This window comes from Thrips palmi, unplaced genomic scaffold (genome assembly GCF_012932325.1).
Source record: "Thrips palmi isolate BJ-2018 unplaced genomic scaffold, TpBJ-2018v1 HiC_scaffold_19, whole genome shotgun sequence".
Taxonomy (NCBI): domain Eukaryota; kingdom Metazoa; phylum Arthropoda; class Insecta; order Thysanoptera; family Thripidae; genus Thrips; species Thrips palmi.
The window spans coordinates 11,174,051-11,185,060 of NW_023144628.1; the positions used below are offsets into that span (position 1 = coordinate 11,174,051).

The window sequence follows — 11,010 nt, forward strand, 5'->3', positions numbered from 1 at the left end:
CTCAATAGCATCCCGCTTCGCAACAAGTGGCTAGCTCAGGCGCGGCCGTGGCCGTGGCCGTGGGGTGCGAGGCGCTGTGGAGTCTGCGCCCCAGCCGCAGCCGGGGTGGCGGTGGCGGCGGCCGCTCTGGCGCGCATGGACGTCCCCGAGCCCCCTCGGACAGAGACCCAGGCGCGCCCGCCCGGCCCGCCCGGCACGCCCCCTCGCCGGCCTTCCCTCAGGCCCGCACTCAAGCCCAAGCCCAGCGTGGAGGAGGACTGCTCGATGTCCTGCAGCCGACGACGAATGACCTGTGAAGGAGACGGAAGAGTTCATTGTGTTGAGCGCTCATTCAAATTTCGGGACACTTCGACGCACAGTGGGCCAGAGGACCGGAGGAGGCGGTCAAGATCCCGGATGCGTCTCGTGCTCCTGAGTCGCTAAATGGGACTCGAACCGAACGTGTGACCCCACCTATGGATTGCTCTCCGAACGAGAAATCCATTGGTGGGGTCTCACGGTTGGCTGGAGTCCCATTTAGCCACTTCTGCAGCTCAAAACGCGTCTAAGAATTGTGGCCGCCTCCACCGGTCTTCTGGCCCACTGTGCGACGCCTCCTGAGGAAACCATGCCATCCTTTCTGGGTGCAAGGAAACCAACGAGGGCGTACCATGTTCTCGCGGTCTATCTGCCTCTGGCGCGCAGTGCGGTTGATGGCCGAGGAGGCCGTGATCTTGATGGGCGTGGCTACACTGGGGGGCGTCACCCTCCTGCACGCGCGGAGCCGCCGCAGCAGGTCCTGGTTCTCGCGCTCGATGCGCCACATCTGCACCACATACACTGCACAGTGGGCCAGAAGACCGGTGCAGGCGGCCAAAACTCTAGACGCGTTTTCAGCTCCTGAGTCACTAAACAGGATCGAACTGAACGTGTGACCCCACCAATGGATTGCTCTGCGAACGAGGAATCCATTGGTGGGGTCACACGTTCGGTTCGAGTCCCAGTTAGCGACTCTGGAACTCAAAACTCATCAGGGATTTTGATCGCCTCAGACCCACTGCGCGTCGAGCGCCTGCGAATCTCGGGGTAGGCCATCACAATGACAGCACTGCGCAGCGGCGTGCCTACCCTGAGGTTCGCAGGCGCTTGCTCTCGGTTCTCGGCTCGCTAACCGCACGAAGAAACTTCGTGAATGCACGAAGAAGTCTTCGTGCATGCGCGGTGAATGTGTGTGGATTTAGTTCGAGAAATCCTCGTAGAGGCAGAGGCAGAAGAATCTTCGCTAGGAAGTTTTCATGAAGTACTACCCAGAATCTTCGTGAACTTCGTAAAAAGTTCCGTCGGCATTTTTTCCCCCAGAGGTACCTTTGTAAAGTCCGGGAATGAATTTTTACAGCGTGCACACCTGGTCCAGGCTGAAGGACCTGCCGCGGTGCTCGACGTCCTGCCTGTAGGGGTGCGACGGCTGCCCCAGCGGCTGCCCGAAGCCCAGGCACTGGTGGGCATGGCCGTCCAGGCGCCGCGACCGCGCCAGGACCCCTGCAGCAGTCCCCGCGGACACAATGCACAGCGGGCCAGAGGAGCGGTGGCGGCGGCCAAAATTCTGGCCGCGATTTGAGCTCCGAAGTCGCGAAATGGGACTCGAACCGAACGTGGGACGTGGGACCCGGTATGTGCTCTCCGAACGAGGAATCCATTGACCGGTCACACATTCAGTTCGAGTCTGTTAAGCGACTCTGGAGCTCAAAACACCGCGTCTGGAAGTTTGGCCACCACCACCGGTGTTCTGGCTCACTGTGCAATGCTCAGGGGAAACGAGACATTTTGTCACATTCGTTTGAACGTGTCGACACGTTCCTGGAATGGGAGTGACAGGGAGACATTTAGAGTGCACTCAGGGGGTTTTATTTTGAGTGAAACTGCTGAGTGACCTGGCCCGTCGCCGTTAGACTCGTCCTCCGAGGTGGAGGCCGCCGGAGTCGTCGTCGAGGACCTGGAGGTGCTGGAGCGGCTGGACAGTCCGGGAGGCCGCGGCGCACCGTGCCCGACTAGGCTGCGGTCCTACAGCCAAACATCAACTTTGAACAGACAGACAGACAGACAGACAGACAGACAGACAGACAGACAGACAGACAGACAGACAGACAGACAGAAGACAGACAGACAGACAGACAGACAGTCAGTCAGTCTGTAAGTACCTTGCGGTGCACGTGGCGGCACTCGGAGCGGTGTCGCGGACGGGCCGCCAGAGAGTCCCCCGCCGCCCCGGCCCCAGCCCGCCTCCCCGGCGCGGCGCAGCAGTGGTCGCCGCGGTCGCAGAGGCAGGGCTTCTGCCGGGGCCTCCACTGGCAGGGCCGGCCTGGGGCGCTGTCCAGGGCACTGCTCGAATCCGAGTCAGACGACGAAGCGCCGCTGGGCGAACCTGCAGCGGAGCAAAGGCACGCAAGAGTCATGACGCGGCAGGGGGGGGAACCTAGAGTCCTGTAGTCCCACTGCAGGACTCTAGAGGCAGGGCGAGGAACCTAGAATCTCGTACGTGTAGTCCCACTGCAGGACTCTACAGGCAGGGCGAAGAACCTAGAGCCCTGTAGTTCCGCTGCAGGACTCTAGAGGCAGGGCGCGGAACCTAGAGTCGCGACTCCTGGTCACTTTCGGGCTTCTCAGTTGCGTACCCAGAATATTTTTGGAGGGGGGGGGGGTAAACAGCCATACTTTATACCTAAATCCAGGCCTTCCTTCCAGGAGTATGAAAAGGAGGGCGGGCGTCGTGAACCCCTTGACCTCTCCCAGCGCAGCGCACGCCATAGCTAACGTGAAAAATTCCGCCGAACTCTGAGAAACTCACCTCCGGCAATGGCGATCGCATTGGTCTTGGTTATTTCCAGCTTCTGCAGCTGCCTCTGTACAGACGCCACGGGGCAGCTGCTGCCTGGAAGAAGTGGCCGTGGTCAAACTGGAAGGGTGCGGGGATGCGCCTGGCACAGTGGATTTGCCAGAAGACCGGTGGAGGGGGCCAAAACTCTAGACGCATTTCTGAGCTCCACTGTCGCTAAATGGGGCTCGAACGAAGCGTGTGACCGCGCCAATGGATTCCTCATTCGGGGAGCAATCCATTTGGTGGGGTCACACGTGCGGTGCCATTCAAGCGACCGGGATTTTGACCGCCTCCACAGGCTTTCTGGCTAATCCACTGTGAATAGCTGCACGCGCGCAGCGGATCGGCACACAACACTGTAAAATCGATCCCAAGTTTGATCGCCCCAAAATCGGCAAGCTATTCTGAATGCCAAAAAATTGGCAAGCCTGGCGCTGAAATACTCCACAGGTTGCCAAATTTTGGCATTGCAAATTTCGGCATTAAAAACAACTTGCCAATTTTTGAGGCAAGCAAACTTGCCATCGGCTGAGCAGTGCAGTTACATTTTGAGGCCGCGACGTGCTTCCCGTCCCTCAGCGGCGTCGCCTCCAGCCGCGACTAGAACAACACAGAACAACTCTAAGATGCACCTGGACCGGCCGGCCGTTCTTGTTAACAGCGGAACCTTCGCGTATCATTTGTACATGAGTTTAGCTGCTGAGCGTATTAACTGACATGGCAATGGCAGGCTGATTTTTCAGTGCTAGAATTGCGCTTCTAGGAGTGCTCCATCGTGCGTACAGCCTACTTGCAGTGGCGGATCCAGAGCCGGCGAGCCGGCCACAGCCCCCCCCCCCCTCCACTAGCATTTTCTCGATCGCGGGTTTTCCCTGTTGCAGTTTAGTTGTCTGCGTTTACCTCGTCCTTGAAATGCGCCCGACCACGCACCGCGGTCGTCTTGGGTGCCATTCAACACGCTCGCTCAGGGCTACGCAGGGCACTGCTATTTCTTACAGAGGGGCGGTCAGGGGCGGCAACAACTGCTTCAGAGCCTTTAGAGCTCCCGCCCCGCCGCCACCAGACCGCGGGGTAACCAACCGGGGCAACAAAGGCCGCTGCACAGTAGATTTGCCAGAGGACCAGTGGAGGCCCATGGAGGCCCCAGAAAAGTTTTTCCCGGGCACGCCTTAGCTTTTTGCGACGATAATGGTCGACCACCTCAGATTTGTCTGAAATTCATATGGAACCATGCATTGTTCCAAGAAAAAGATGCCTGGTGCCCAAGGGTCTTTGTTGCGCAGATGTTAAAATGACTTTTCCCCTGAAACTAAATGAGTTGAAGACGCTGCTATGAACGGTGGGTTGCCTACCTATGCGGCGCATGCTAAAAAAATCCCAGTCCAGCTACTATTTGCCAGACAAAGACCGTCTTATGTCGGAATTGCCTCGAAATGGTGACAAGAGTCACAAGGGAGTCATCTAGTACAACATATTCAAATTCGGGCCGTTAGCGACTGAAAACGTGAAAAACCATGATGTATAATGCATCATGGTTGTTTGTCGTTTTGGGCCAAAAAATTTAAATAGCCCAAAATTGGATTTTTTTTAGAAATGACTCGCCGACGCTATTTTGGCTGTAAACAGTATTTTTCTAGAGAAAATCTGGAATAACAAATGAGTTGTCGCTTTTGAGCAGCAAGTTTGAACTGAGTTATGATTAGCATAGGCGTGGGCCGTACTTCGTTTGACGATATTACGCTTGTCAAGGGTAAATTTTCCACGTAAAAGTCAATTCCTGTGTTCCTGTACAAGAATTGGCATTTGGTGTTCCTCTTTATTATGAACCAAGCCCACAAAGTATAAAAGCGTCAAACGAAGCACACACCACAAGTTCAAACTCGCCGCTCCAGGTTGGGGCCGACGGTGCTGCTCTCTGGCGGACCCCGCGATCGACAAGCGCCTTCCTGAAAGGGTCAAGTTCAGCTTCGAACGTGGAAACTCAGCTCGCCGCTGATTGGCTGCGACAGCTCCCATGTTGCACCGCGCGAGAGTGTGCATTCGAGGCGCGCCAAAATTGAATGGGGTGAGGGCACTTGGGGACATTTGTAGGGCGCATTGCCAAAATCACAAGAAACTTCAAAATTCTCTTATAAAGTCCGTACGGTCTATATCTGTTGCACTTCGATTGTCGACGATACGGGCGTATAGCCTCCATCCGTCTCTGCGCTCTCATCGATTCTCCCTCCCTCTCCTATTGCCGAGTTTGCAAAAGTCAGCAAAAGTTTCGCTCTGGTCAGTCATCAGTGGCAGGGCGGCGTCGATTCCGACACCAGTCACGCCTCTCCGCTGTCGTTGTCGTCGACGCGCGGGCCGCGGGCAGTGGTGGGCATTCTCATCGCGATCAATAAAGACCCGCCGAGTCAAAGCGCCCAAACACTCTCGTGTCGCAGATAATATTTCACAGTGGCAAACCAACGGCTCCACAAATAGCCAGATAATATTTCTCTGCCGTTGGACGACGCTCTGCGTACGCGAAAGCAGCCAAGAGAGCGAAATATCGGTATTTGAGCACGGTTGTGCCCCTTGTCTCCCTTCCCTGCGCGGGGGGGTAGGGGCGAGGGGGGAGGGAGGTAGGACCCACAAGCAAGCAGAGGGTGGCTCGTCGCGGCGCTTGCCCAGGCTCGACTCGGTCCTCAGTGGGTGAAGTTCTCGGCTAAAGATGGATGTCGGGGGTGCTTACGGTGGTGGAAAGGCGGGGGCGCCCTTCGACCCCATCACATTCGTCCAACGGCCGCAGGTTATTCTGCGAGCCGTCTGCCTGGTGAGTAGAAACACCCATTTCTCCCGGGACCCTTTGCTAACCTTACTGGCCCCGTAACCCAGTCCTCAGACATGGGGCGTTGTGTAGATCGATTTTGTAAGCGGCCATGATTCCTCGCTGGTTTTAAGAGGTCAGCTAAATTTTACTCGTTTCTGTCCGTCGTGAGACATGATTTGAAGTCAATTCACTGAACTGAACATCATCACACTGGGTTCTTTTAATTCGAGCCTGACAGCTATGAGATGACACCACAGGTTGCTACCCACTCAACCCACACACTGCCTGAGACAGCGTTTTTGCTCTCACAGTAGTGCTTGCTGAAACTATTTTAATGAAGTTTATATTCATGTTGTGGTTGTCATTTTTTCAAGATTATCACCCATTGTTATCTTAGCGGCCCTGTCAGCTGTCAAATGCATCTTCCCTTTATCTCTGCTGTCATTCCTCAAGCGTTGGAAGGAAGAACACCTTCATAAAATCCTGAAATTAATTAATTTTTTCAATACATTATTAAACCTTACATAAATTTGACACTTATTCTTATTCAAGATTTTGACTACCAAAGTTGTCTAAAAACGAGCCACCTAAAATGTATGTTAGTGGATGACGTTCGTAATTCAAAGTGGCTTTGTGGTTTTCTGTGTTTCAGCTTTTTGCCATTATTGTATTTGGCTGCATATCATCACAAGGTTGGCAAAAGGAGCCTGGTGCAAAGCAAGAACAATGCCTGTACAACAAGAATGCTAATGCTTGTAACTATGGAGTTGGCATTGGAGTCATTGCTTTCCTTGCATCTGCTGGATTCTTGGCTGGCGAATACCTGTTTGAGCAGATGTCTTCTGTCAAGTCAAGGAAGCACTATGTATTGGGTGATTTAGGATTCTCAGGATTCTGGGCTTTCCTCTACTTTATTGGATTTTGCTACCTGTCCAATCAGTGGGGCAAAAGTGAGGAAACTCCGGTTGGAACAAGCAATATGCAAGCTGCCATTGCTTTCTCCTTTTTCTCTATTTTCTCCTGGGTATGTTTTTGAAGTAAATGCCCTCTCATTATACTTTTTGAATTTTTTCTTAAATTATTTCTATTTATTTCCCTACAACTTTGCAGGCCGGCTGTGCGTGGTTTGCCTATCAAAGATTCCGCCAAGGCTCTGATGCTGCATTTGCCCCAAGCTACGATGCAGATCCCAATTCCGTCCCAGGTGGTGCACCATATTCTTCCTACCCTGTAGGACCTGATGCTGATGGCGGATATCAAGAACCTCCATTTTCTGGCAATCAAAATAGAGGTAAGTAGAATTTTCTCTTCAATTAAAGAACTAAATAAGAATTTAAACATAATTTTTTGGCAGATAAACCTTTTTAACATGCTTGGTTCTCCATGTTAATGTATCTGTTTACCTCATTTTTTTAAGGACCTGGAGACTTCCAAGCACCTGCATATTGAAGTACTGAAAAAGAAGACATTCTTTGAACCTGATGCTTGGCTGGCTTTGAATTCATCCCCAAACTGATGTTGAGAACAACAATTTTGGCATGAACATTGACAAAACAAGAAAAAGAAAAAAAAGCATATACATGTATATTGATGAATATAGTCAGCCTGCAAGAGGCTTTGCAGCTTACTTATGTTAATTCATTCATTATCAAAGATTGATATTGTAGATTGATATTGCATTCCAGTAGTGTTATCTGCAAAAAGTCCCATTGTTTTAGGGTACTCTTTTATTTTGTGGCCCTTTTGTGTAAAAAGTCACTTTAGTATCTCATGGAAGATCTGAATTTGTGTATAGGGTCATTCTTGCTTTACTTTACATTTGTATTCTTGTGTGGTTCCCTTATTTTTCTGTTAGGAAAACTAACAAAGCAGTGACATGAGTTTGTAGAAATTATGTTTTAATTTTGAACATATAATATGGATACCATTTTGAATTGGCGTATCTCGTAGATTCCCTTATATTGCTGTGAAAACAGGCATTCTATTCAGAGATAAAGCCTCAAGGGCCTCAATATATTTGTTGATGAAATGAATCTAGCACCGGACATGGATGTTGTTTTGTACATACGGTAGAGGATAGTGTGAAAGTCATCATTCGTGTGATGTAGTATACTCTGTGAGCTGTACCAGGTATATAGCTTGCATTGTACTGTTCAGCAAATAATATTGTGTTCCATCTTCTCTTTGTGAGGCTTTTTCTACCTATTCTTCTTGACCTTAAATTCCAATCCTAAGAAGCTTTTCAAGGTCAATATGGAATTTTAATAATTACCTTTGAGAGTTATCAGTACTTACTAGATCTAAATTTCTCAAAGAAATAGTTTCCCCTCCCTCCACACCCCTTTAAATGTAGTCGTTAAATCCTTTTAAAATTGCAGTAATGCTTCAAATAGGTATGCAAACCTTTTCTGTGTATATGAGTGACCTTTTGATGCCTTTACTTTTTTACTCTATGGGGAAAGTTATTCTTTCTTCCAATTAAAATCTTGCATTTCCTCGCATGTGCATGAGAGCACGTACGTGAGCTTTACTGAAACTAAATGCTAACAAGTTTTGCTCATTCATTCCCTGTTAATTGCACCTGTTAACTCACCTGTACCATATCTTAGACCTTGATGTTTCAAATGTGTTTTACTTGTTCATGTTCCATGGCAATATATACTTTGTACTTACTTGTGAAGTTAGGAGATTTAATGTGTAAAAATTTATCTATGTCTTGTCCTTACCAAGTGTGTTGGTAATGATGATTCATGACAAACCAAGCACCTAGTCTGGCAAGCAGTATTTTACTGTTGTTTAAGAAAATGGTAATTTTATGATTGTTATGAATTTTCGTAGGGATGTATAGTTTTATCAAAGGCACAAAGTATTTAGTTGTAACTTTATGAACAAACCCTTGCTATCTTTCCATTCTCACTGGTTTTTCCCAAAACCAGTAATTGTGATGGGTTTTGATCAAGTGATGAAATGCTTGCTTAAGATCATGTCTTGCGTTGAAGGAAAAGTTACCTCTTAGGTGATTTCTTAAATATACAACCGCCAATAAAGGCCTTCTGTGTAGATCTTTCCTTGTTTTCCCTCTCTTATTTTTCTTTTTTTGAGTGTGTGTATTGGTCTTAATATCAGCCAGGTACATTTGCATGTGGTGCCCCTGAGCTACTTAAAATTCATGCTCTTCATCCAACTTTTGAAGCTTAGATCCCTGTGAGTTTATTGTGATACTGGCTAAAAGATTTTACTTTTACAGAAAGATTGGCAAATTAGCATATATTTGTGTGTTAGAGTTGCGCATATGCGCATGAGTAAATGTGTTTATTTTACAGGGCTGGCAAGATGCATCTATAATTTTTTGCTTTGACATTTTGTTGTTAAGTAATTTGGGGCCAAAGAGGATTGAGCTATCATGTAGAGAATGTGTTTGTTTTCTGGACAGATTGATTCGCAAAATGCATCTGGACAACTTTTTCTGAATTGATCATGAGTAGGAATCTTACCATTCTTATATGAAAAATCTGTGATCTCAATTGTATTCTCTGCTCTAGCCTCTTGACATCCATGACTCAAATTCCCAGAATGGAATCATGTCTAGTTGAGTGATGGAATGGGCCAGTCTTACCTCAGCCATTTGGTCGATCTCAACTCCTCTAAGCAACTTTTGAAGTCTAAATTCTTGGGTTTGTTGCTGGCTATTTTTCCCTAATGTAGATAAGGCCACAGCCAAGATCATTACAAAGTAATTGATTTCGTTATTAAGCTATGATGCTACAAATACTTCTGAGTTTGCTTGTAGAAATGGTAATGACAATACTAACAATACTTTAGCATGGCAGATGCATATTGTGGAAACTTACTTTCCAGAGCTCTAAAGTACAGGACTTGTTTGAGGCCTAGTATTTGTTGTGCTTTAGACTTTGAATTTTAAATGCTGACAGTGTGAGCCAGTTTTAGCTGTTGTGTGGTTGTCCTTGAAAGTTTGACTTCATAGGGAGATACTACTGAAATAAACCTTAACAGGGGCTAGTGCTGTCTAATTCTGTTCAAAAACGAAGGAATGTGCATCTATTTCAAGTCAAATAGGTTGGAGCCTTGGATACCAAAGAAATAATGTGAAGATTCAAGTCTTCATCATTATGTTATTGCCATTTCATGTGTGATTTCCATGCTTGTTTGACTGCCATGTATATCAAATAGCTAAGTTTGAAATTAGTATTGTGTACATAATTTGTGTTTCCTCTTTCTAAGAGACCACTTAACTAATTTATTTTAGATCGTTTAAAAAAAAAAGAGACCTCATCAAGGTGTAATACAGTTTAATGGTCTTGTCTCCTCATTGAAGTAGCTCCAGTTCTAAAGAAAATAATTATGTGTGTGGCATCGAACGTGTCCAGGTGTTCCAATTTTGTCTGCACGCTATTATATACTACTCAGCAGTGGCTGTTGTTATTTTTTAAAAAGTGAAGGAAAAACTTAGCAATCAGCCCTTTGGTTGGAGTTTCAATGGGGACGATGTGACGCCAGAGAAGTGTTCTTGCTTCACTAATTAACACTTGCTCCCATCTTTGAAAAAAATTATCTTCCCATAATTATTTTAGTTATGTTTTAACTGTGTCAAAAATCACAGTATTTTGAAAAGAAACAAACATGGAATTTTCCAGCTCCTCTTAAGAAAGATTGAGACAACTTTAATCATGTGACTAGAGCTCTAGTCTAATGCTTAAATCTGTTTAAATTTCACATATTTTCATTAGAAGACCACAAGATTCACCCTCCAGTTCTCAAACTCTGCTGCTTGGTGGTGTCTAGTCTTGGCTTGAAAACTGTTGTTACATTTAGAATGCTGTAAGTTATGTGTTTTGACTGTAGAAAATGTATATTGGAACATAACTTTTGACTGTCAATAAACATTGTGGGGAAATAATTTGTGACGCATTGATGCACAATATGAACACATCTGGAACCTTTACTAAAATGAAAATAAAGTTTTTTGTTTTGTCAAGAACACATTTATTGTGAAACTTCTAATACATCATAGTTTAAAGAAATTAACATAAAGGCTAAGCAAGGAGCTGGTGGGAATTATGTCCAGAGTTGCGCGCAGGCAAGACGAGCACCGGGGGGAACAGTAAATACAAATACCTGAACTTTTGAATTAAAAAATTTACATCTTGGTTTCGATTGAGGAGAAATAGCACTCTCGAAGACTGTTGACATTGGCAGAGACAGCGAGATCGTGTGTTGTTTGGTTTGCCTCTGTCGGGCTCGCGAGTCCAGTCCAGTCCACTGTGGGAATTCCCCCTCGTCCCCTCGCTCCGCTGCGTTCGCCTGCTTTGCCGCCGCGGCCCGCTCTACTTCCACT

The 11,010-nt window shown here is 47.4% G+C and overlaps 2 protein-coding genes across 2 annotated transcripts; one reads left to right on the plus strand and one right to left on the minus strand.

Moving 5' to 3' along the window:
* Positions 1–35: 35 nt before the first annotated feature.
* On the minus strand, positions 36–3,573 carry LOC117646338. Its single transcript, XM_034387217.1, has 7 exons — positions 3,568–3,573; positions 3,400–3,454; positions 2,825–2,908; positions 2,288–2,401; positions 1,385–1,518; positions 650–805; positions 36–290 (listed from the first exon to the last, which is right to left on the minus strand). Exons 1-7 carry the CDS (start codon positions 3,571–3,573, stop codon positions 36–38), a joined length of 804 nt encoding a protein of 267 aa, XP_034243108.1.
* Positions 3,574–5,451: 1,878 nt separating this feature from the next.
* Positions 5,452–10,572, plus strand: LOC117645916 (synaptogyrin). Its single transcript, XM_034386468.1, has 4 exons — positions 5,452–5,657; positions 6,307–6,678; positions 6,765–6,945; positions 7,072–10,572. The coding sequence occupies exons 1-4, from the start codon at positions 5,556–5,558 to the stop codon at positions 7,101–7,103; spliced, it is 687 nt and encodes a 228-aa protein (XP_034242359.1). The 5' UTR covers positions 5,452–5,555; the 3' UTR covers positions 7,104–10,572.
* The last annotated feature ends 438 nt before the right edge of the window (positions 10,573–11,010 follow it).

What these genes read in the sequence shown, in the direction of transcription:
- LOC117646338 (XM_034387217.1), bottom strand. An exon ending in GCACGTCGCGGCCTCAAAAT is followed by an intron (nt 2,909 to 3,399) that starts GTAACTGCACTG and finishes CACTTCTTCCAG; the next exon opens with GCAGCAGCTGCCCCGTGGCG. An exon ending in GCCCTGCCTCTGCGACCGCG is followed by an intron (nt 1,519 to 2,287) that starts GCGACCACTGCT and finishes GGACTGCTGCAG; the next exon opens with GGGTCCTGGCGCGGTCGCGG.
- LOC117645916 (XM_034386468.1), top strand. Translation starts at nt 5,556, where the DNA reads ATGGATGTCGGGGGTGCTTACGGTGGTGGAAAGGCGGGGGCGCCCTTC. An exon ending in TTCTGCGAGCCGTCTGCCTG is followed by an intron (nt 5,658 to 6,306) that starts GTGAGTAGAAAC and finishes TCTGTGTTTCAG; the next exon opens with CTTTTTGCCATTATTGTATT. An exon ending in TTTTCTCTATTTTCTCCTGG is followed by an intron (nt 6,679 to 6,764) that starts GTATGTTTTTGA and finishes ACAACTTTGCAG; the next exon opens with GCCGGCTGTGCGTGGTTTGC.